This window comes from Oncorhynchus clarkii, chromosome 13, assembly GCF_045791955.1.
Source record: "Oncorhynchus clarkii lewisi isolate Uvic-CL-2024 chromosome 13, UVic_Ocla_1.0, whole genome shotgun sequence".
In the NCBI taxonomy this organism is placed as follows: domain Eukaryota; kingdom Metazoa; phylum Chordata; class Actinopteri; order Salmoniformes; family Salmonidae; genus Oncorhynchus; species Oncorhynchus clarkii.
In genome coordinates, this window is record NC_092159.1 from 54,994,316 (window position 1) to 55,020,788 (window position 26,473).

General features: G+C 45.7%; 1 protein-coding gene across 7 annotated transcripts in view; it reads right to left on the reverse strand.

The window, feature by feature from the left end:
- LOC139365104 (SUN domain-containing protein 1-like) overlaps positions 1-26,148 on the reverse strand; it is a 48,449-nt gene extending 22,301 nt beyond the window's left edge. For 3 of the 7 annotated variants that reach the window (XM_071102487.1, XM_071102486.1, XM_071102485.1), the window contains exons 1-4: positions 25,867-26,148; positions 21,639-21,733; positions 1,721-1,909; positions 78-343 (exon numbers count right to left, since the gene is read on the reverse strand). In XM_071102487.1, the coding sequence (XP_070958588.1) occupies positions 78-343; positions 1,721-1,909; positions 21,639-21,721 (538 nt within the window). In that variant the 5' untranslated portion in view covers positions 21,722-21,733; positions 25,867-26,148. Of the gene's footprint in view, positions 1-77; positions 344-1,720; positions 1,910-15,344; positions 15,765-21,638; positions 21,734-25,866 lie in introns of those variants that run through there. The other 4 variants (XM_071102488.1, XM_071102484.1, XM_071102490.1 and 1 more) reach the window with 3 other exon arrangements.
- Between the last annotated feature and the right edge of the window lie 325 nt (positions 26,149-26,473).

Genomic DNA, 26,473 nt, shown 5'->3' on the forward strand with positions numbered 1-26,473 from the left:
TGATGTCTCCTCTCTATCAAACGTAACCCTTCCTCTGATCGTATGACCTATGCCCTGCCCTTTCCTCTTGGACTGACCCCAGTAGCCGTCTGTGGTAGTAGTGGTGTTGGATCGCTGACGGAGGCTGGACTGGTCCAGGATGGAGGATAGCAGGGAGGCATCGCTGGCAGTGGTGCAGCCCGTAGAGGGAGTGTTGGTAGTGGAGAAGGAGAGGGTCTTGCGTGGCGTCTGGTTCAGGGACAGGGACTGGTTCAGGGACAGGGACTGGTTCAGGGACAGGGACTGGTTCAGGGACAGGGAGCTGGAGGCAGACTGCTGCTGATGCTTTCTGCTCCTCACCATCCTGAGAGACAGGAGAGAGATTGATAAAGATTATAGAAGTCAGTGTGTGCCTGCCCCTGTGTGTATCTCCAGCTGCCTCTGTGTGTATCTGCCTCCAGCTGCCTCTGTGTGTATCTGCCTCCAGCTGCCCCTGTGTGTATCTGACTCCAGCTGCCCCTGTGTGTATCTCCAGCTGCCCCTGTGTGTATCTGCCTCCAGCTGCCTCTGTGTGTATCTGCCTCCAGCTGCCCCTGTGTGTATCTGCCTCCAGCTGCCCCTGTGTGTATCTGACTCCAGCTGCCCCTGTGTGTATCTGACTCCAGCTGCCCCTGTGTGTATCTGACTCCAGCTGCCTCTGTGTGTACATATTTAATGTTAATATAAGGCTAATGTTTCTAACTTTTGTGTCTGCATGAGTGCGTTTGTGTGTGTCCATTGACTCCCTTCCCCTGTGTAGTCTGACCGTGACTCTCTCTGACTGGACCCTGTGCAGTCTGACCGTGACTCTCTCTGACTGGACCCTGTGTAGTCTGACCGTGACTCTCTCTGACTGGACCCTGTGTAGTCTGACCGTGACTCTCTCTGACTGGACCCTGTGTAGTCTGACCGTGACTCTCTCTGACTGGACCCTGTGTAGTCTGACCGTGACTCTCTCTGACTGGACCCTGTGTAGACTGACCGTGAATCTCTCTGACTGGGCCCTGTGTAGTCTGACCGTGACACTCTCTGACTGGACCCTGTGTAGTCTGACCGTGACTCTCTCTGACTGGACATGGTGTAGTCTGACCGTGACTCTCTCTGACTGGACCCTGTGCAGTCTGACCGTGATTCTCTCTGACTAGACCCTGTGTAGTCTGACCGTGATTCTCTCTGACTGAACCCTGTGTAGACTGACCGTGAATCTCTCTGACTGGACCCTGTGTAGTCTTACCATGACTCTCTCTGACTGGACCCTGTGTAGTCTTACCATGACTCTCTCTGACTGGACCCTGTGTAGACTGACCGTAAATCTCTCTGACTGGACCCTGTGTAGTCTGACCGTGACTCTCTCTGACTGGACCCTGTGTAGTCTGACCGTGACTCTCTCTGACTGGACCCTGTGTAGTCTTACCATGACTCTCTCTGACTGGACCCTGTGCAGTCTGACCGTAAATCTCTCTGACTGGGCCCTGTGTAGTCTGACCGTGACACTCTCTGACTGGACCCTGTGTAGTCTGACCGTGACTCTCTCTGACTGGACCCTGTGTAGTCTGACCGTGACTCTCTCTGACTGGACCCTGTGTAGTCTGACCGTGATTCTCTCTGACTAGACCCTGTGTAGTCTGACCGTGACTCTCTCTGACTGGGCCCTGTGTAGTCTGACCGTGACTCTCTCTGACTGGACCCTGTGTAGTCTTACCATGACTCTCTCTGACTGGACCCTCCGCTGCTGTGGTTCTGGGAGGAGAAGTCAGCCAGGCTGTCGTTGCCATAGAGACCGCCAGTGGTCTGCAGACGCAGGCTCCGCCGCGACATCCTGGGCGAGTTGAAGACGGGAGCGATCTGATGCACCTTCTCAAACTCTAGGGCCACAGTCGAGTAGCTGGAGCTAAGGACAGAAGAGAAGGAAAGAGAGAAGAAAGAGAGAGCAGGAGAAAGAGATGAGAGGAAGAGAGATGGCAAGAGAGTGGGATAGTGAGATGGCAAAGAAAAAGAGGAAAGAGAGGACAGGGGAAGAGATGATACAGTGTGATATGGCAAGGGAGAAAAAATAAGATGGATAGAACGAGAGGGATGGATAGAAAGAGAGGGATGGATAGAAAGAGAGGGATGGATAGAAAGAGAGGGATGGACAGAAACAGAGGGATGGACAGAAAGAGAGGGATGGATAGAAAGAGAGGGATGGACAGAAAGAGAGGGATGGACAGAAAGAGAGGGATGGACAGAAAGAGAGGGATGGACAGAAAGAGAGGGATGGATAGAAAGAGAGGGATGGATAGAAAGAGAGGGATGGATAGAAAGAGAGGGATGATAGAAAGAGAGGGATGGACAGAAAGAGAGGGATGGACAGAAAGAGAGGGATGGACAGAAAGAGAGGGATGGATAGAAAGAGAGGGATGGATAGAAAGAGAGGGATGGATAGAAAGAGAGGGATGGACAGAAAGAGAGGGATGGACAGAAACAGAGGGATGGACAGAAACAGAGGGATGGACAGAAACAGAGGGATGGACAGAAACAGAGGGATGGACAGAAACAGAGGGATGGACAGAAACAGAGGGGGAGGGAGGAAAGGAGAGAAGTGTGGTGAATTTAGGTACTGTATGACTCAGTCACAGTGCCTGGGCTTCTTATCACTTGCTGTAGGCCTATCAGAGGCCTTGGTCTGAATCAGACCAGCACTTCTGTGGTTTCAGCTTACCTGAACATGAAATCAACAACCCTCTCCCACTGAGTCAGTCAGGGCCAGTATTCATAACAGTTAACTTATTCATTATCACCTAAAAGGGTAAACTGATCCCAGATCAGCACTCCTACTCTAAGAGTTTTATTAATGCAGGCCCAGGGATTAGTTAACATGATTAATACGGACATTCCCAACTTCCTCCCATCCATTGTCTGTATCTTAGTCACACATATAAACTAGAGAGAGACACGTTGTTTTGTAAACAACAGCAACACAGCATTGGGACAGCTGTAACAGCTCAGTAGGGAGAGAATGTTACCACAGGAACTGTTCCTGGAGCTGAACACTGGGCTCTCAGGAAATGACTCACCCAATAAACACAAGGAAAGAATACAAATGGAGGAAGAACGAGGACTGCGTGTGAAAGAGGAGAGAGGCCCAGACAGATACAGTATATAATAGAATGAATAGGGACACCATATACCAGTCCTGTGTGGCTTAGTTGGTAGAACATGGTGCTTGCAACACCAGGGTTGTGGGTTCATATCCCACAGAGGACCAGTATGAAAATATACACTGCTCAAAAAAATAAATGGAACACTTAAACACAATGTAACTCCAAGTCAATCACAGTTCTGTGAAATCAAACTGTCCACTTAGGAAGCAACACTGATTGACAATAAATTTCACATGCTGTTGTCCAAATGGAATAGACAACAGGTGGAAATTATAGGCATTTAGCAAGACACCCCCAATAAAGGAGTGGTTCTGCAGGTGGCGACCAAAGACCACTTCTCAGTTCCTATGCTTCCTGGCTGATGTTTTGGTCACTTTTGAATGCTGGCGGTGCTTTCACTCTAGTGGTAGCATGAAACGGAGTCTAAAACCTACACAAGTGGCTCAGGTAGTGCAGCTCATCCAGGATGGCACATCAATGCGAGATGTGGCAAGAAGGTTTGCTGTGTCTGTCAGCGTAGTGTCCAGAGCATGGAGGAGCTACCAGGAGACAGGCCAGTACATCAGGAGACGTGGAGGAGGCCGTAGGAGGGCAATAACCAAGCAGTAGGACCGCTACCTCCGCCTTTGTGCAAGGAGGAGCAGGAGGAGCACTGCCAGAGCCCTGCAAAATGACCTCCAGCAGGCCACAAATGTGCATGTGTCTGCTCAAACGGTCAGAAAACAGACTCCATGAGGGTGGTATGAGGGCCCGACGTCCACAGGTGGGGGCACAGCCCTCCATGTGCTCGCCAGAGGTAGCCCGACTGCCACTAGGTACCGAGATGAGATCCTCAGACCCCTTGTGAGACCATATGCTGGTGCGGTTGGCCCTGGGTTCCTCCTAATGCGGCTGGAGTGTGTCAGCAGTTCTTGCAAGAGGAAGGCATTGATGCTATGGACTGGCCCGCCCGTTCAACAGACCTGTATCCAATTGAGCACATCTTGGACAACATGTCTCGCTCCATCCACCAACGCCACCACGTTGCACCACACACTGTCCAGGAGTTGGCGGATGCTTTAGTCCAGGTCTGGGAGGAGATCCCTCAGGATCCCATCCGCCACCTCATCAGGAGCATGCCCAGGCGTTGTAGGGAGGTCATACACACTACTGAGCCTAATTTTGACTTGTTTTAAGGACATTACATCAAAGTTGGATCAGCCTGTAGTGTGGTTTTCCACTTTAATTTTGAGTGTGACTCCAAATCCAGACCTCCATGGGTTGATAAATTTGATTTCCATTGATAATTTTTGTGTGATTTTGTTGTCAGCACATTCAACTATGTAAAGAAAAAATTATTTAATAAGAATATTTCATTCATTCAGATCTAGGATGTGTTATTTTAGTGTTCCCTTTATTTTTTTGAGCAGTGTATTAACATTTTGGATAAGATCATGTACAGTTGAAGTCAGAAGTTTACATACACTTGGAGTCATTAAAAGTAGTTTTTCAACCACTCCACAAATTTCTTGTTAACTTCTTATGGCTGCAGGGGCAGTATTGAGTAGCTTGGATGAAAGGTGCCCAGAGGTGCCCAGAGTAAACGGCCTGCTCCTCAGTCCCAGTTGCTAATATATGCATATTATTATTAGTATTGGATAGAAAACACTCTGGAGTTTTTGAAAGTGTTTGAATGATGTATGTGAGTATAGTAACCGAAAGGTTGCAAGATCGAATCCCCGAGCTGTCAAGGTAAAAATCTGTCGTTCTGCCCCTGAACAAGGCAGTTAACCCACTGTTCCTAGACCAGTTAACCCACTGTTCCTAGACCAGTTAACCCACTGTTCCTAGACCAGTTAACCCACTGTTCCTAGACCAGTTAACCCACTGTTCCTAGACCAGTTAACCCACTGTTCCTAGACCAGTTAACCCTGTTCCTAGACCAGTTAACCCACTGTTCCTAGACCAGTTAACCCACTGTTCCTAGACCAGTTAACCCACTGTTCCTAGACCAGTTAACCCACTGTTCCTGGACCAGTTAACCCACTGTTCCTGGACCAGTTAACCCACTGTTCCTGGACCAGTTAACCCACTGTTCCTGGACCAGTTAACCCACTGTTCCTGGACCAGTTAACCCACTGTTCCTGGACCAGTTAACCCACTGTTCCTGGACCAGTTAACCCACTGTTCCTGGACCAGTTAACCCACTGTTCCTGGACCAGTTAACCCACTGTTCCTGGACCAGTTAACCCACTGTTCCTAGACCAGTTAACCCACTGTTCCTAGACCAGTTAACCCACTGTTCCTAGACCAGTTAACCCACTGTTCCTAGACCAGTTAACCCACTGTTCCTAGACCAGTTAACCCACTGTTCCTAGACCAGTTAACCCACTGTTCCTAGACCAGTTAACCCACTGTTCCTAGACCAGTTAACCCACTGTTCCTAGACCAGTTAACCCACTGTTCCTAGGCCAGTTAACCCACTGTTCCTAGGCCAGTTAACCCACTGTTCCTAGACCAGTTAACCCACTGTTCCTAGACCAGTTAACCCACTGTTCCTAGACCAGTTAACCCACTGTTCCTAGACCAGTTAACCCACTGTTCCTAGACCAGTTAACCCACTGTTCCTAGACCAGTTAACCCACTGTTCCTAGACCAGTTAACCCACTGTTCCTAGACCAGTTAACCCACTGTTCCTAGACCAGTTAACCCACTGTTCCTAGACCAGTTAACCCACTGTTCCTAGACCAGTTAACCCACTGTTCCTAGACCAGTTAACCCACTGTTCCTAGACCAGTTAACCCACTGTTCCTAGACCAGTTAACCCACTGTTCCTAGACCAGTTAACCCACTGTTCCTAGACCAGTTAACCCACTGTTCCTAGACCAGTTAACCCACTGTTCCTAGACCAGTTAACCCACTGTTCCTAGACCAGTTAACCCACTGTTCCTAGACCAGTTAACCCACTGTTCCTAGACCAGTTAACCCACTGTTCCTAGACCAGTTAACCCACTGTTCCTAGACCAGTTAACCCACTGTTCCTAGACCAGTTAACCCACTGTTCCTAGACCAGTTAACCCACTGTTCCTAGGCCAGTTAACCCACTGTTCCTAGGCCAGTTAACCCACTGTTCCTAGACCAGTTAACCCACTGTTCCTAGACCAGTTAACCCACTGTTCCTAGACCAGTTAACCCACTGTTCCTAGACCAGTTAACCCACTGTTCCTAGACCAGTTAACCCACTGTTCCTAGACCAGTTAACCCACTGTTCCTAGACCAGTTAACCCACTGTTCCTAGACCAGTTAACCCACTGTTCCTAGACCAGTTAACCCACTGTTCCTAGACCAGTTAACCCACTGTTCCTAGACCAGTTAACCCACTGTTCCTGGACCAGTTAACCCACTGTTCCTAGACCAGTTAACCCACTGTTCCTAGACCAGTTAACCCACTGTTCCTAGACCAGTTAACCCACTGTTCCTAGACCAGTTAACCCACTGTTCCTAGACCGTCATTGAATAGTTAAATAAAAGGTAAAATAAAAAATATAAAATGTTGTGGTGCTTTGCTGCAGGAGGGACTGGTGCACTTCACAAAATAGATGGCATCATGAGGACGGAAAATTATGTGGATATATTGAAGCAACATCTCAAGACATCAGTCAGGAAGTTAAAGCTTTGTCGCAAATGGGTCTTCCAAATTGACAATTAAACCCCAAAAATACTTCCAAAGTTGTGGCAATATGGCTTATGGGCAACAAAGTCAAGGTATTGGAGTGGCCATCACAAAGCCCTGACCTCAATCCTATAGAGAATTTGTGGGCAGAACTGAAAAAGGCGTGTGAGCAAGGAGGCCTACAAACCTGACTCAGTTACACCAGCTCTGTCAGGAGGAATGGGCCAAAATTCACCCAGCCTATTGTGGAAAGCTTGTGGAAGGCTACCTGAAACGTTTGACCCAAGTTAAACAATTGAGTGTATGTAAACTTCTGAAACACGTGGTGTTATGAAATAAATAAATTGAAATAAATCACTCTTCTATTATTCTGACATTTCACATTCTTAAAATAAAGTGGTGATCCTAACTGACTGACCTAAGACAGGGAATTTTTACTTGGATTAAGGAATTGTGAAAAACTGAGTTTAAATATATTTGGCTAAGGTGTATGTAAACTTCCGACTTCAACTGTAAATTAAAAAAATATACCAGTTTGAGCCAGTAAGGTGTGGAGTGGAGACAGAATGTAAATATTGTGAATATAGAATTGGACACTTCTGCAGCGGAAGCTAGAAACTCTCTCTCTCTCTCTGACTCACACATACCAGACCACACCCCCTGGCTGAGGATGCAGGCAGGGCCAAGACCAGCGCCAACATTCCATCATAGAACATCTAAATCATTATTGCCACATTGGCTCTAAGAAACAGATCATTTCAGAGTCTTGTCTATTGCTTGTGTACACACACGCACAAAGGTACTAACAATCATGATTTGATGTTAAACACACAGCAGTAGGGTAATATTCTCCTACTGTAGGTTGGGTCTCCTATCCTTTGTATGTCAGTCATCTAAATCCCCCAGGTCAGTTGAAGAGGAGAAAAGCACCTTAGCTGACTGACTGTGTTCAAGATCTTCCCTTCCTGTAATGGAGATGGGAGGCGGGAACAAAATGTAAGCACTAACACATGGTTTCATTCACTGTAGTGGTTTTAACAGTGAGAGTCCATAAGACTACATTCTGAACAACAACAACATGTGGCAGCCATTTAAAACAATGCAACACAGAAGGAAGAACAGGGGGTGGGTCCCACACACAGCCAGGCTGTTCTCAGATGCCTCTCCTTCTCTAAAGGTCCCCAACATATAAACAGGGGCTCTGGCTGTAGAGGCCTCCTCTATCAGTCAATCCCCAGGCCTGTGTGTGTTGTGTCCTCCTGGCCCTAAAACCTCAGGATTACACCATCCCATCCAGAGCCAATTATGGGCTTTGCTTTCCTCCTCCTGCCTGCTGCTCCACCTGGCTCTCCTACACCTCTCAATGTGACTGTGTGTGTGCCCACTACAGATCAAGCTAGAGGCCACACCAGGTTGGATGGGATATTAGCAGAGTTGTCTATGTTGTTACCTCACACACAATGTTAAAGGCCTAGTGCAGTCAAAAATGAGATTTACTTATGTTTTATATACTGTATAGGAGGTTGGAATAAACCTGTGAAATTATAATAATGCCCTTTTAGTATAGGAGCTGTCTGAAAAGACTGCCTGAAATTTCAGCCTGTTTTGGTGGGATGGAGTTTTGGAATGCCTGGCAGTAAATTTGTTAATAGACCAATAAGAAAAGAGAGTTCCAAACCTCTCTGCCAATAACAGCTAGTTGCTAAGAAGCAACATGTGTTTATTTCTGGCCATTCTAATTGAAAACAATCACAGTACGATACTTATTTGTTCCCCAGAAATGAGTTATTATTGAGATGAAAACGGCTGTATTGGACCTTTAAGAATACCCTGTTCCCCTGTTCCCCCTAACCCCAACATCCTAATACCCTGTTACCCAGTGTCCCTGTTCCCCAGTGTCTCTGTTCCCCAGTTACCCTGTGTGCCCCTGTTCCCCTGTGTGCCCCTGTTCCCCACTCCATGTGATGTGTTATGTCTCCTGTCTAACCCCAAACATCCTAATACCCAGGTTAGGGCGGTGACTCCTGTCTACCCCCAACATCCTAATATCCTTGCTAGGGGCGGTGTCTCCCGTCTACCCCCAACATCCTAATATCCTGGCTAGGGTCTGTGTCAGGACTGTAGAGGGCAGCTTTACCCACACGGGGCACACTGTGACCGTCTGCAGTGCCAAGGTCACTCTGCCTTCCTGTAGGGAACACATGCTCCCTGGAGGGCACTGCTATGGTGAGAGAGAGCACTGAGAAGTCAGGGGGGACTGGGGAGTACAAACTGACTGTTTAGGTTCAGCATATCACAGGTCTCAGGGCAGGGAAAGGTACTGTACTTCACAGTGGGCTGAGTGTGTTGTGGTGGGATCAATCATCAATGCAGTCAGACTGAATTTACTACCTGGGACCATACTTATATCTTCACTGGCTGTAAACGTCAGAAGGCAACCAGAAGAACCCATGATTGCGTGGCACAGAGCTCAGCAGAGAATAACACAGCACCGTCTACAGATGTAGGATCTTAATTAGAGCCAGTTTGCTACGACAGGAAAATAAGAAGATTATAATTATGTGGATTATAATTACATTTATATTTTTGTAGGGGTTGATAAAAGGTTTCGTAAGGGAAAATCTAGTCTGACATTTCTAAGTGGAAAATACAAACTTCAGAAGGCATTTTAAACTTCAAATACACAACAAATTTGACATTTCCTGCAAAGGGCTGATTCAATCAACATGTAGAGCACTACATGCTTCTCTCTCTCACACTGTCCTCCATGTGTATGTGGAGGCTGCTGCAGTAGGAGTTAGGCTAGTGCAGAGTCAATAAGGCAGCTTTCACCAGACCCTGCACTATACTACCCTCCAGACCAATAACAGACCCTCCACTATACTACCCTCCAGAACAACACACCAGACCCTCCACTATACTACCCTCCAGACCCTGCACTATACTACCCTCCAGACCAATCACAGACCCTCCACTATAGTACCCTCCAGAACAATCACACCAGACCCTCCACTATAGTACCCTCCAGAACAATCACGCCAGACCCTCCACTATACTACCCTCCAGACCAATCACAGACCCTGCACTATACTACCCTCCAGACCAATCACAGACCCTCCACTATAGTACCCTCCAGAACAATCACACCAGACCCTCCACTATAGTACCCTCCAGAACAATCACACCAGACCCTCCACTATACTACCCTCCAGACCAATCACAGACCCTGCACTATACTACCCTCCAGACCAATCACACCAGACCCTCCACTATACTACCCTCCAGAACAATCACACCAGACCCTCCACTATACTACCCTCCAGACCAATCACAGACCCTGCACTATACTACCCTCCAGACCAATCACACCAGACCCTCCACTATACTACCCTCCAGAACAATCACACCAGACCCTGCACTATACTCCCCTCCAGAACAATCACACCAGACCCTGAACTATACTACCCCCCAGAACAATCACACCAGACCCTCCACTACACTACCCTCCAGAACAATCACACCAGACCCTGAACTATACTACCCCCCAGAACAATCACACCAGACCCTGAACTATACTACCCCCCAGAACAATCACACCAGACCCTCCACTATACTACCCTCCAGAACAATCACACCAGACCCTGAACTATACTACCCTCCAGAACATTCACACCAGACCCTGAACTATACTACCCCCCAGAACAATCACACCAGACCCTCCACTATACTACCCTCCAGAACAACACACCAGACCCTCCACTATACTACCCTCCAGAACAACACACCAGACCCTCCACTATACTACCCTCCAGAACAACACACCAGACCCTCCACTATACTACCCTCCAGAACAATCACAGACAGCAGAGCAGTTTCCTATACCAGGCCTCATTGTGTGTGTGTGTGTGTCGACCCTAATGGTCTGCAGTCTCCAGCATTTCTGTTTTAATCTTTCCTTTCTAATTAGGCCAGGGACAGACTCAGACCTGGTACAATAGGTTAATGGACAGCCAATCAATGACATTATCAATCCATTAACCAGCAGTACAGTTGACTTCCAGAGCCAGATATGGATCTCCCTGTGATCGCCTAGGAGGAAACAGAATTAACAGCCCGTCTATAGCCACTGGCCAGGGATATTAACACAGAGCTCTGCTTGGCGCAGCACATCCTGGGCTCCGGCTTGGCAGAGGGCTCTTTTTACAAACACTGCAGTGGTGAAACACCTGGATTGATACACAGACAGATACTCTGTAAATCCACACACAGACAAATCTCACACAACTTGTGGAAATAAAGCACGCACACACAAATATCACTCTAAACACTTGTTTAACAAATCACACACACACACACACACACACACACACACACACACACACACACACACACACACACACACACCTCCGCTATTGATAGAGCTTATTAAGACGTCAGCACATCACATTGTCTTGCTTGCAAAGCCCTACGTCAATTCCCCATAGGGCTCTGTATTGATCCATACGAGTTTCCCTCCACTAAACTGCCCCCACACCAGATATCAAAGTAGACTGGACACTGACCAAAAGCAGAGAGAGAAAACACTTCTCCTCCTCCTTCACTGTTCTCTTACACAACAACGGGAGCTTTGATGCCCAGTCCTCCCACACTCAGTGGGTACTGCCAGTTCTCCGATGGTGTACTAACGAACCAGAGAGAGATCAGATCACCCAGAGATTTCGTCTACATTGTACAACCACTGAGGTGTCTCAGGGGTAACCTACTAGCTTTCCTTTCATGTATTATATTATAGATGAGGACTTTATAATAATCATCGACCTGCAGGGAAAGTTCACTGAAATCCCTGTGGTCAAATTGAATAAATGTTTGCTGAATATAATCACATCATTTCCTGGGAGCAACTGCCAGATCCTCATTACCCTCATATTAATCTAACCTCCCCTGTCAGATCCTCATCTTAATCTAACTTCCCCTGCCAGATCCTCATTACCCTCATCTTAATCTAACCTCCCCTGTCAGATCCTCATTAACCTCATCTTAATCTAACCTCCCCTGTCAGATCCTCATCTTAATCTAACTTCCCCTGCCAGATCCTCATTACCCTCATATTAATCTAACCTCCCCTGTCAGATCCTCATTACCCTCATATTAATCTAACCTCCCCTGTCAGATCCTCATTACCATCATATTAATATAACCTCCCCTGATAGATCCTTATTACCCTCATATTAATCTAACCTCCCCTGATAGATCCTTATTACCCTCATATTTATATAACCTCCCCTGACAGATCCTCATATTAATCTAACCTCCCCTGATAGATCCTTATTACCCTCATATTTATATAACCTCCCCTGACAGATCCTCATATTAATCTAACCTCCCCTGCCAGATCCTCATTACCCTCATATTAATCTAACCTCCCCTGCCAGATCCTCATTACCCTCATATTAATCTAACCTCCCCTGCCAGATCCTCATTACCCTCATATTAATCTAACCTCCCCTGTCAGATCCTCATTACCCTCATATTAATCTAACCTCCCCTGTCAGATCCTCATTACCCTCATATTAATCTAACCTCCCCTGTCAGATCCTCATTACCATCATATTAATATAACCTCCCCTGATAGATCCTTATTACCCTCATATTAATCTAACCTCCCCTCCCCTGATAGATCCTTATTACCCTCATATTTATATAACCTCCCCTGACAGATCCTCATATTAATCTAACCTCCCCTGCCAGATCCTCATTACCCTCATATTAATCTAACCTCCCCTGATAGATCCTTATTACCCTCATATTTATATAACCTCCCCTGCCAGATCCTCATTACCCTCATATTAATCTAACCTCCCCTGCCAGATCATCATTACCCTCATATTAATCTAACCTCCCCTGCCAGATCCTCATTACCCTCATCATATTAATCTAACCTCCCCTGACAGATCCTCATCACCCTCATATTAATCTAACCTCCTCTGACAGATCCTCATTACCCTCATCATATTAATCTAACCTCCCCTGACAGATCCTCATTACTCTCATCATATTAATCTAACCTCCCCTGACAGATCCTCATTACCCTCATCATATTAATCTAACCTCCCCTGACAGATCCTCATTACCCTCATATTAATCTAACCTCCCCTGTCAGATCCCCATTAACCTCATATTAATCTAACCTCCCCTGACAGACCCTCATTACCCTCATCATATTAATCTAACCTCCCCTGACAGACCCTCATTACCCTCATCATATTAATCTAACCTCCCCTGACAGATCCTCATTACCCTCATATTAATCTAACCTCCCCTGACAGACCCTCATTACCCTCATCATATTAATCTAACCTCCCCTGACAGATCCTCATTACCCTCATATTAATCTAACCTCCCCTGACAGATCCTCATTACCCTCATCATATTAATCTAACCTCCCCTGACAGATCCTCATTACTCTCATCATATTAATCTAACCTCCCCTGACAGATCCTCATATTAATCTAACCTCCCCTGACAGATCCTCATTACCATCATATTAATCTAACCTCCCCTGACAGATCCTCATTACCCTCATATTAATCTAACCTCCCCTGACAGATCCTCATTACCCTCATCATATTAATCTAACCTCCCCTGACAGATCCTCATTACTCTCATCATATTAATCTAACCTCCCCTGACAGATCCTCATTACCCTCATCATATTAATCTAACCTCCCCTGACAGATCCTCATTACCCTCATCATATTAATCTAACCTCCCCTACAGATCCTCATTACCCTCATCATAATAATCTAACCTCCCCTGACAGATCAAAGACAGTTGACATCACAGTCAGGGAGCAGTGATACAGTCACACACACCACAGTCAGGGAGCAGTGATACAGTCACACACCAGTCAGGGAGCAGTGATACAGTCACACACCACAGTCGGGGAGCAGTGATACAGTCACACACCACAGTCAGGGAGCAGTGATACAGTCACACACACCACAGTCAGGGAGCAGTGATACAGTCACACACACCACAGTCAGGGAGCAGTGATACAGTCACACACCACAGTCAGGGAGCAGTGATACAGTCACACACCAGTCAGGGAGCAGTGATACAGTCACACACACCAGTCAGGGAGCAGTGATACAGTCACACACCAGTCAGGGAGCAGTGATACAGTCACACACACACCACAGTCGGGGAGCAGTGAAACAGTCACACACCACAGTCAGGGAGCAGTGATACAGTCACACACCACAGTCAGGGAGCAGTGATACAGTCACACACCACAGTCGGGGAGCAGTGATACAGTCACACACACCACAGTCAGGGAGCAGTGATACAGTCACACACCACAGTCAGGGAGCAGTGATACAGTCACACACCAGTCAGGGAGCAGTGATACAGTCACACACCACAGTCAGGGAGCAGTGATACAGTCACACACACACCACAGTCAGGGAGCAGTGATACAGTCACACACACACCACAGTCAGGGAGCAGTGATACAGTCACACACCAGTGATACAGTCACACACACACACACCACAGTCGGGGAGCAGTGATACAGTCACACACACCAGTCAGGGAGCAGTGATACAGTCACACACACCAGTCAGGGAGCAGTGATACAGTCACACACACCAGTCGGGGAGCAGTGATACAGTCACACACACACCAGTCAGGGAGCAGTGATACAGTCACACACACCAGTCAGGGAGCAGTGATACAGTCACACACACCAGTCAGGGAGCAGTGATACAGTCACACACCAGTCAGGGGGCAGTGATACAGTCACACACCAGTCAGGGGGCAGTGATACAGTCACACACACACCACAGTCGGGGAGCAGTGATACAGTCACACACACACCAGTCAGGGAGCAGTGATACAGTCACACACACCAGTCAGGGAGCAGTGATACAGTCACACACCAGTCAGGGAGCAGTGATACAGTCACACACACCAGTCAGGGAGCAGTGATACAGTCACACACCAGTCAGGGGGCAGTGATACAGTCACACACACCACAGTCAGGGAGCTCAGACACAGATTACAAACCACATGTTCTAGAAATCTAAACGGTGAAACCACAGGTTGAACGATTCTACACACACACTTTGTTGTTGAAAAACTGATGCACTATCAACACACCCTTAACAAGCCTGGGATGTTAGGCCAAATACTAAACACACCGAAAACTTCATTAGCAGAACAGTTTCAAAACAAATGTGGCGTTGAGACTAACCACCAGCAGGCTGTCTTCTGGAGTGTATTACTGAGGGAGATATCACTCCCAGCAGGGTTCATAACTCCTTTAAACCCTTCTGGGACTCACTACATTCTGCTTACAAAATTAGGTTTTACTGAAGATGTTTCCACACAGTTGTTTAAACTGGGCTCTGGAGGGTCAGTGCAGGTATGGGGGGAAACACAAAACACACACACGTCCCACCCTACGGTTTCCTAAACCATTATAGAGTAGAGAGCTGCCATTCCCCTGAGGAAGAACACAGGCCTATATTTACCACAGGCAGGGCAGGGACAGGCTGGGTAGAGGGGATCTCAGATTTCCATCTGTCTAACGCTGGGTGGGTTTCAATTGGCACTGAGATTACGGCCACCGCCCATCCTCCTCTTTTCCCTCGAACAGAACAGAAGCACTTCTCTTCCTTCTCTTCTCTCTCTAACAGTGTGCCATCTCTTCCTCTTTCTCGCTCTTTCATATTGCCCTTGTTGCTATGGAAACTTCTCCAAACAGCTCTCCGGGGCCTGAGAGGGTGTGTGTGTGATCTGTGGCCGCCTGAGTTTGTGCCCCTCCCACTACAGAGCAAATCCTGTCAGAGGAGCACTAGCAAGTAGAGAAGAGGGAAAAAAACAGTAGTTGAAATTCCCCTTCACATGTTATAAGTTCAGCCTGAATGGTGTCAACAACACCACCTCTGACACAGACACACCATCATCCAGCTGCTGCCATTCAACCATGCCCTTGACCGGTGAAGCACTTTCTGAGGGAGGCAACCATGCTGCCACACACACACAAACAGGCATGGACACAAGCCCACAACACACACCAGATGTCCTAAACAACTGAGTGCAGCACGGCCAACCAACAGAAACTGGCAGTCCTTCTCCACACATTCCTTCCTTGATTCACAGTCTATATTACCTCCACTTCATCCCTTCTTTCTCATCTTCCACCCAGCCTTACCACCAGGCTGATCATATCACTATAACCACTGGTCCTAATATTACCCTAGATCACCTTCCACCCAGCCTGATCATATCACTATAACAACTGATCCTAATATTACCCTAGATCACCTTCCACCCAGCCCCAGGCTGATCATATCACTATTACCACTGGTCCTAATAATACCCTTGATCAGTTTGAGTGACTATGAGAGATACAATACTAAACGCCAACCAGGGGACCTACTCACCCAGTAACACAGATTGGGCCCCTTCATATTTTATGACCATTGAGAGACACACTATTGCACTCTCAGGCTAGGGTCAGTGTGTCTAGAACCCCATCCATCAGGTGCTGTTTATTTGAAAGGGGCAGCCAGAACTCTACTACACTGCTGGGTGTCAGGTAGGTAGGTGTGTGTACTCTGCTGTGATTGACTCATGTGTGGTAATGTCTAACCCAAGAGCTGAATTTGCTCTTTCCTTTTTCCATCTAACACACTCCCTACCTCTCTCATGCACACACACATTCACATGTTAGAAATATGGCATAGGAGAGAAAAATCAGGCACTGGGCAGAAAATGAGGTTTCTCTTCTATTCAAATCAAAACATATCCCTGATGGCAGAATTTCTCCTTCTCTGAGAAGTAACTAACCTAACCTCAAAGTATACTCCATTTGTGTGTTTTTACAACACTATCATTGAGCTGATATACACACCTACACAAATATATGGACAACCCTTCAAATGAGTGGATTGGCTATTTCAGCCACACCTGTTGCTAACAGGTGTATAAAATTGAGCACACAGTCATGCAATCTCCATAGAAAAACATTGGCAGTAGAATGGCCTTACTGAAGAGCTCAGTGACTTTCAACGTGGCACTGTCAGGATGCCACCTTGCCAACAACTCAATTCGTCAAATTTCTACCCTGCTAGAGGTGCCCCCCGGTCAACTGTAAGTGCTGTTATTGTGAAGTGGAAACATCTAGGAGCAACAGCGGCTCGGCCGCAAAGTGGTAGGCCACACACGCTCACAGAATGGGATCGCCGAGTGCTGAAGCACGTAGTGCGGAAAAATCGTCTATCCTCGGTTGCAACACTCACTACAGAGTTCCAAACTGCCTCTGGAAGCAACGTCAGCACAATAACTGCTCGTCAGGAGCGTCATAAAAATGGGTTTCCATGGCCGAGCAGTCGCACACAAGCCTAAGATCACCATGTACAAAGTGTCGGCTGGAGTGGTGTAAAGCTTGCCGTCATTAGACTCCGGAGCAGTGGATTCATCACTCCAGAGAATGCTTCACCATCTTGCAGTCCGACGGACGAATCTGGGTTTGGCGGATGCCAGGAGAACCCTACCTTCCCCAATGCATAGTGACAACTGTAAAGTTTGGTGGAGAAGCAATAATGGTCAAGGGCTGTTTTTCATGGTTCGGGCCCCTTAGTTCCAGTGAAGGGAAATCTTAACGCTACAGCATACCATGATATTCTAGATAATTCTGCGCTTCCAACTTTGTGGCAACAGTTTGGGGAAAGCCCTTTTCCCGTTTTATCATGACAATGCCCCCATGTACAAAGCGAGGTCCATACAGAAATGTTTTCTCGAGATCGGTGTGGAAGGACTGACATGCACAGAGCCCTAACCTCAACCCCATCGAACACCTTTGGGATGAATTGGAACGCTGACTGCGAGCCAGGCCTAATCGTCCTACATCAGTGCCCGACCTCACTAATGTTCATGGCTGAATGGAAACAGGTTCCAGCAGCAATGTTCCAACATCTGGTGGAAAGCCTTCCCAGAAGAGTGGAGGCTGTTATAGCAGCCCATGATTTTGGAATGAGATGTTCGGCAAACAGGTGTCCACATACTTTTTTTGTCATGAGGTTTATATGGATTCTCTAATATATGGAGTTCAATAAAAAAAATATTAAAGTTATGACTGATTAGTATCTCTTTACAACATTTCCCGGTGTAGTACAGGGGGACAGAGTAGCTTGGGTGGTACTATATAATTAAAAATAACAATTGAATGTCTCTCTATAGCTGTACAACTTATTTTCCTCACAGGGGTAATACTCAAGAATCCTCCACTGACAACAGTAGATCAATAGTTTAAAGCCAGGAAATAGCTGAGAGCCTGGGAGAGAGCAGGGAGACCTCCCCTTACAAGGGAAGACATTGTACAGGCTTAAACATCAATCAGTGAGGCCATTCTCCTTACAGCTAATGACTATGGTGTTTGTACCAATGGGAATACACTGGTTGGTGGGCTGTAGCATGGTGGTCTCTGCTGGGTCGTATTGATTAGGCCCCAAACGGAAGACAATGAACTGAAACAGGGAGGGACTACTTTAACTTGTCCAATAAAAAGACTGATTTTCCTTTGCCCGTAGCTATATGTTTTGCTACAGTGTTGCCTAATGAATGGGACCCTGGCCTCCTGCTCCTGTCCACTCAGGCTAGGTTTGTTCCCCTCACTGTGGGGCTTCTAAAAGGCCTCTCAGATTGTTGGATGTGATTGGTTGGGCTTTCATTCATTCATTCCTCCCTCCCTTTCTCCAACTTGTCTACCAGTCTTTTGAGTTCTGACAACAGATGGCCCAACGGTTGCTGTCACCTGACCCTGTCCCTCTCAGCACAACCCTCTCCCCATTCCACAAGCCAGCCACACACACACACACACACACACACACACAGTACAGTGTGACAGCTCTCAAACTGATAGGCTGATATTTCTGATGCCTAGCTACAGTACGAGTCAACTGCCTTCTCTGTCAGTTTGTTCTGCCATTTAAAAAACAACAGCCCAACAAGGAAAAACCAATAACATTTTGTTAGTTCAACTAATTCAATAAGTGAAGTATTAGCCTACATTACTCTTTCATGTACAAGAAAGAGAGACTCTTTACCTAATTCTCAGATCAGTGCCACCAGGCATTAATATGGTTGATCAACTCTCTCACCGGACCATGGAGACACACGGTCTTGTTCCAGTCTTCCATGCTAGTGAGAGACTGAGAACCCAGAGCCTTTAATCGGTCTCCACCTCACTCCACACAGGACCTGGGACCGGTCCGGCGCCAAGACAGGCTTTCCCACGGTCAGAAGATGTAGTGGTAGTAGTAGTAGGGCTGTTAGAATTTGAACTATGAATTGTGATTCTATTGGGTAGGACACGCCTGTGGGAGAGCTTTCAATGCAGGGAAGGTGTTGCTTGGTTATTATCTTATTGCCTTATACCTTCACAGTGAGGGGAGTCAAGGTGGCTCCACAGGTTATCAAGAGGTTAAACTGAGCAATTATGAGACAGAAAAAAACATTACCAGCAGAAGCCCTTAAGGACTGGATCGTAGACTAAATCCTGTCTCATGTAAGAGAGCTCACCTGCAGCAAATTCTACTGCGGTAAGGAAGACATTTCTCTACTGCAACGCACGCGCACACACAGACACCCCCGTTCCCCTCGACACAAGGCTACTCATGGCAAACCCACACACCCTGGCACTCCCACCTCTTCTACATGCCTGTGAGAACAGTGAGATATTAAAGGCAATTACAAGGGATGTATGTAAATGTCATCTAGTTGTCAGGCCAGCCAGGCCTTGGAGGACAGCCTGTGGTCTGGGCCTTGTCCAACTCAGGGAGAGGAGAGGACTAAACATGTCAGCTGACTGAAGGGCTTTTCTATAGGTGTGCCCTTAGCATTTTTCAAAGGAGAGCGAGGGTAGAGTATGGTAGTCAGTCTAATGGGAGTGGTTGTGTTAGAACATGCTCCCGTACACGAGTGTGTTACACTGTTATTCTCTCTCAACAAGAACCACTACAGAATTTCTCCTCTTAAAGGCCCAAATTCCAGCACTGTCATTTCCCCCCATTTCTTTACACGAGGTGTCAAAAGTGACAGTGTAAAAAAACAACATTCCAACTTCACACACACACACAAATCCCCTGCATATTCAGAGACAATCACACCTGCAAGCAGTTTCATGCCCAGGCCCCAGAGATGATGGGCTGAAGAGAGAGAGAGATCAGAACAATGATGATCCAGCAGCATGTACTGTAAACTAGGGCAGCATGATATGGGCAAATACATTTAATTGTGATTCAGATCAAAACCCTTGGGTGAACTGTTGGAATCATGGAAATAAAATGCGTTTTCAATGATATTATTTTAATAATAGAATCTTTGAGAACTAACAATTTGCAAAATCTATTTCAGTTCCATGGAGAATTTAAGAATTGCAGGAAATTGGCTTGAAAATACACAAAAATTTGCTACACCACTTAGATGAGGAGCCTGTCAAATTTTCCCTAAAATTCAGCAGAGCCAAAGTCTAACTGCGACCTTTGCCGCCTCCATTGCCACACCCACCACCTAAGCCACTTTTTTTTTATCCATAAAAAATAAACTGCACAACATGAAAAGTTTCTTCCTTGAAAATTCAGAGGGAGAGAACAGTGTGTGACTGACATGAGACATACCATGAGAGGAAACACAGGAAGCAAAGGAAACACCAAGCTAAGGGAGAGTTAGTCCAAACTAAGATAACTACAAAGGCGCTATGCTACCATTTTCATTGTGTTGTTCCCTCATAACACACAGAAATGCTGAACCACAAGCGCACACACTGACAGAATCATCGGGCTGAATCATTGAAACCACAACCACAGCGGTTGCTCGTGTGAGCAACTCTGGAACTCATCAGCAAGAATGCATCAACTGTCAAGGATGAATATTTGTATCAAGACTGAAAATATTTAGCTAGAAATAGAAGACATTAAAATACATCTTTACAATTTCAACATTCTCTCCTCACTACAACTGTTGTAAAATGTATTCTCAAACGTACTTCAAAAGATCTTTTTACTCAAGTGAGAGCAAAGACAATCAAGTCAGTAAGATTTCTGAATGCAACACAAACTCATTCAGGACTCCTAATGGTGCTTTACTCTTGGAAAGAGATGTCAAACGGGAGGTGAATGAGAAACAACCTCAGGATTGAGGCAGCAGAACCCTTTCATTCTCCACGGCTGTGGTAATGACTGATCTGACAGAGGCTCTGACTGTAGTCAGTGGGAGACCACATTAGGGAGACGGGATTCAATAACAAATACTATTTGTATCTGAGTCACAGAGGAATAGATAACTAGTGTAGAAAGGAAAGATTGATGATAACCATCACCACACATCTGGAGGCCATATGAATATGGGAAGAGCAACAGATAGGTCCCTGAACCTTGGATAAGACAGTATGAAACCTCTAGCCTGTTCTAGAGGAACAGATAGGTCCCTGAGCCTTGGATAAGACAGTATGAAACCTCTAGCCTGTTCTACAGAGGAACAGATAGGTCCCTGAACCTTGGATAAGACACAGTGTGAAACCTCTAGCCTGTTCTAGAGGAACACATAGGTCCCTGAACCTTGGATAAGACAGTATGAAACCTCTAGCCTGTTCTAGAGGAACAGGATATGTACTATACCATTTCAATTCAAGTAAATACTCATGCAATTGTTCCATACACACACTCTGAATAGTCTAGAATGGACATGAAATTAACCTGATGAAACGGTCAGTAGATGCCAGTCAGTAGTGTAACGGTCAGTAGCTCAGCCAGCATTCTCACCTGAGGGAGTAGGTATATCCTGTGTTCTCTGGAGCACACTGTGGAGGAGTGTATGTGTGTAGGCGAGAGAAATCCATGGTCATTCTCCGATCAGACTGCAAGAGTCAGGGTGGAAAGGAGAGGGCTCTTTAGGCCATGGCACAATAGATGAGGGATTATCATTCTAACACACCAGCAAAGGCATGCATTACACACACACACACACACACGTTCAGCTTGTCTCTCGGGACTAGTACTGTTTAGATCCAGTAAAAGGTTGATGTACTTTCCCACAGAGCAATAGCATAGTCCTACAAACACTCACTAGTTAGCATACAAACAAACTGTTCCACACACATACTACACCTCTCTGGTGAATATTAGTCACTCTCTCTGTGCCTCCACAGCCCAATCCCACATTAGACCCAATCTACTTGGCTTCACTCCAAGAAAACCTAGGCAGCAGTAGCTGCTCTGGAGAGTCCCAGAGCCCAGGCAGGCAGACAGGCAGGAGGACAGGCGAGTAATGAGAACAGTTACACATTATAATTTCCCCTAGCCCACAACACTACAGCCCTGCTCTGTTCTGTTCTGTAGAATAGACTTGGACAACCTCCTTCCCTTGCATTATGGCTGCGGCCTGTTGACGACAAGCGCTTCGGAAGGCAGGCAGCAGGGTTGGGTAATGAATGGAACTCTTCTTCTCTTTCTGTAGTTCAGCAGCTGTGGGCTGACGGGGACCAGTGGAGACAGGGAAGGGGACAATGAGAGTCCCTCTCAGGCAAGGCACCCAGCCAAAATACCAGACTGACTCCCTCTCAGGCACAGCACCCAGCCCAATACCAGACCGACTGGGGAAAACAGGCTTTCTCCCTTCAGAGAGTAGCACATACAGAGGTGGAGCTATAGGCCCAACCCTGGTAATGGACGGGACACACCTAGCCAGGTAGATGCCTGGGGCCTGTTCAGGAGGGTGCGGTGCAAATAACATTACAGAATGTTTGTGTAGGAGAGGAGTAGACATAATTGTGGGAATTTTGCCAGTTCTATACATTAGCCTACATTTCTGTCTACAACATTGTGAGCCCTGCACACTCCCAGAAGCAACACCAGGAAGATGGCAAGCTTGGGACACAGCAATCTATAAGCTACTCAATTGAACATGACCCCGTGAAGGGTCAGGAGAGGGCTAACATGAAACCTGTTCAAACCCTCAGTCAAATATATAGTAACCTAACAGGTACTATATAGGGAACATGACAGGGATGAATTTGGATGTGGTGATTCGTTTAGTCTATTCAAAACAGAGGGAAATCAATAAATGGAGCTGAAACACTAATGTATTGATTTTAACTATGGATCTACAACATCTAGCCTTGAAGTAAACTCAAACAGCAATGGAACGGTTGCCTCTCAAATATGCACAGAATTCAATGGTTACATAATGCAGCGGGTTTGGTTTCAATGACTCCACTTCCGCTGATAACTTACAGTAGGATGGCCCTGCAATACTACCCACGCCATATCTTCCTACAACAAACCCTGAGCTGTGCTGATACTACAGTAGGATGGCCATTCAATACTACCCATGCCATATCTTCCTACAACAAACCCTGAACTGATACTACAGTAGGATGGCCCTTCAATACTACCCACGCCATATCTTCCTACAACAAACCCTGAGGTGTGCTGATACTACAGTAGCTAAGGAAGCACCCCTGCTACCTACAATATACTATTATAGAGGTTGTACTAAATAAGAGCGAGCACTATAGAGGGGACAGATGGCATTCCCCCAAATCTGCCAAATCAGAGGGACTACTGCCTGGTAATCTTAACCACAGGTCAAATCTATTTGTAAATCCAGCTGAAACAGGGATTAATAATCATGAAAACCCATGTGGCGTCTTTAATTCTGCCAGGATTAGTCGGTTGGATTGGTGGCCTGTTGTTGGCAATCCTTCAGGATGCAGAAGTTACTGGACATTCCAAGTTCAGGAAAATAACAATATAAGCTCTCCTGTGTGTTCAAAACTGAATTATTTTGAGATTGCAGAGCTGAGATGGAAACCAACTTTAGAAACATGTTTCAACTGCCATCCAATGTATCACAACCACCATAAAAGAGCAATTGGTCATCCTCCATTTTTGCTTTTACAAGCCATCTTCCCAGGGGTCATGGCTAGAAAGGATTCAGCTTTTGTCAAATTCACATAAAAGTTTATTATTATTATTATTTTAATTTGAGCTAAACCGGACTATTTATAACCTTAATTTAATTATCCTAACCTGCTAGATTAACTATCCTAATCTGCTGCGTAAATTCTCCTAACCTGCTACGAAATGTCAAATCTGAAAAAACCTGTATCCTTTCTCATCAAAACCCTCCCCAGCCTTAGCTTGTAAAATCTTGCAAAGGGCACGACCTATGAACTTATACTCGAGAGACAGGCTGAACACAAACAGCACAGGCACACTCACTAGCCCGCACACACACACACATACACACACACACACAAAATAGAGCAGGGTTTCCCAAACTTAAATAACCAACTCATCACCAAGCTTTGATTATTAGAATCAGCAGTGTAGTGCTTGGGCAAAAAACAAAACGTGCACGGAGGGGGGCAGGACCAAGTTTGGGAACCCCTGCTATAGAGAACCACAGTATGAGTCATAATACCCATAAAACCGAGCGGTCAAACAGGGAAATGGTACCAATAGTTTAGATTTAAGAAAGTCACCTTGTCCGGGAGAGATTTACATGGTTATCAAAACGTCATGCCTACATGAAACACAAGCTGTGTTTGAATACTCATACTAACCTCACTATTTGTGAAGCAAATTGAGTATATTGTATGCTTATTGGTCATAGTATGGATATAGTTAACATGCCAAAAGTTCCCGTAAAATAATTCGCCAAAATACAAAGTATACACGCAGTGGACACTGTTTCTGTGTTTTTACAGCCCATAATGCCATTCTTCAGGAAATGGCTGTGGCTTGATCATTTTTAAGATTAGAAGAAAATGGTGTAAAACATGCAGCCAAAGTCCGATGAGAGCGGATACAAATTCATTGCTTGAACTAATTATGACAGATGTTAAGAAAATGTTAAGCAATGTAATCAGGTAATAACTTTTCACATAAGTTACGTTATGTTGGCTGACAATTTGTTAGCTACGCTATCCTTACGAACCACATAGCATTAGAGCAGTATGTAAGCTAGTTACCGGATGTTAGTTGGCTACTAATACATCAAACTTGCCAGGCAGTATATTAACTAACTACCCAACGTTGACTTGGTTATTCACATCATTCTTAGCTAAGTGGTATATTTACCCGAAATCGTAAAATGTTTAGCTAGTCATTGGTTATGCTAACAAGCTAGCAAGAGGTTGCATCGCAACATCAAGTTCAGGAGCACTCAACTGAAACGACAGTTTGTTTACAGTATACTAAAATTAACTAATAGTACGTAGTATATACTCATTAAGTATACAGTATGGGTATTCGAACACAGCTACAGCCCTTAAGTGATTCTAAAATCCCCAATGGAAAAATGAATGGTGGAAAAACGATTGGCACCATTTCCCTGTTTGACCACTAGGTTTTATCGGTATTATGACACCTCCACTGTGGAGCTCTATAGAAACATTTCTAAAATTGCCACTTTCACAACATGCATGTTTTTTTTTGTAAAACGATCTTCTTTTCACAAAACAGTAGGTGACGAGCTAGGTAAAACAAAAAACGATATCGAATTGTTGATTCTGCACGTCGGGTTTTGGATATGTCAAAATTTGTACTTCCATTTCAATGTGTGCAATTGGAGCAGCAAATGCCCAAATTACAAATATGAATGCATGTCCAAGTGACTCAAACTCCGCGAGTCTCGTATTGCCTAATGCTAATTTTAGAAGGCAATATTTAAACAACGCAGACACCCGTCCATGCACTGACATTAACGTTGCGTTTATAACATACATATCAAACGTGGGCTCTCATTGCGAGGATACTGAGGGTTAAAGCAAACGTTTGAGCCTAAGGTCGCAGTTAACATTTGAAATAATGAAACAGGCCCGAGGTTCTGTTCGCTGTCAAAACAGAATTCCGGAGAAAGGAGCCAGAGCACTACAAACTGGGAAATAAATGCCCGTTAATTTATATTAAATGACATTTTATGACTACTAAAAAAAACGGAAGATAAAACATAATTCCAATAATATCGCGTGTAACTTCTACTTGCCCGTCAGATAAGAGTCCATCTGTTATTCTTATGAGCGTAATCCAGTTGAAAAAGATCCACACATTTCTGTCTTGCAAGATGCGTTAACTTCACACCGCATGTCGAGGCGTCTATTCCAGGTATGGTGCGTTCGATGATCCTAACCCAGATACCAAAATAATATTTATCCGTGAACATACACAAAAGTTTGCAAGTTGACAGTGTGTATGTGTACGTAATTATCAGGCACTACAAGCAGAATTCCAAAATGGCTTCCCAGACGTAACAAAGCAAGAAGGATCGCAGCAGAGATGTTCCTCCCACTCCCAGACCCGCTATTGTCAGTTTATGGCGCACACTGAATCTATTGGAGTAAAATGAAATTGCTACATCCCACCACTACTGTAACTTCTCCCATCGGATGAGAGTTGAACTGGGAGTAGTGATCCAAGTATAATAGATATACTGATAAACTATAGCGTAACACTGAATATGATTTTGTATCAAATCAATCAAAATCACTGAGTACAAATACTGGAGGTACAGAATACACCAAAAAATAAATCACTATGTTTTTGTCACAGGACTAAAAGAGCTCAATACCTATATGTCTAGGGCTCTTATACAA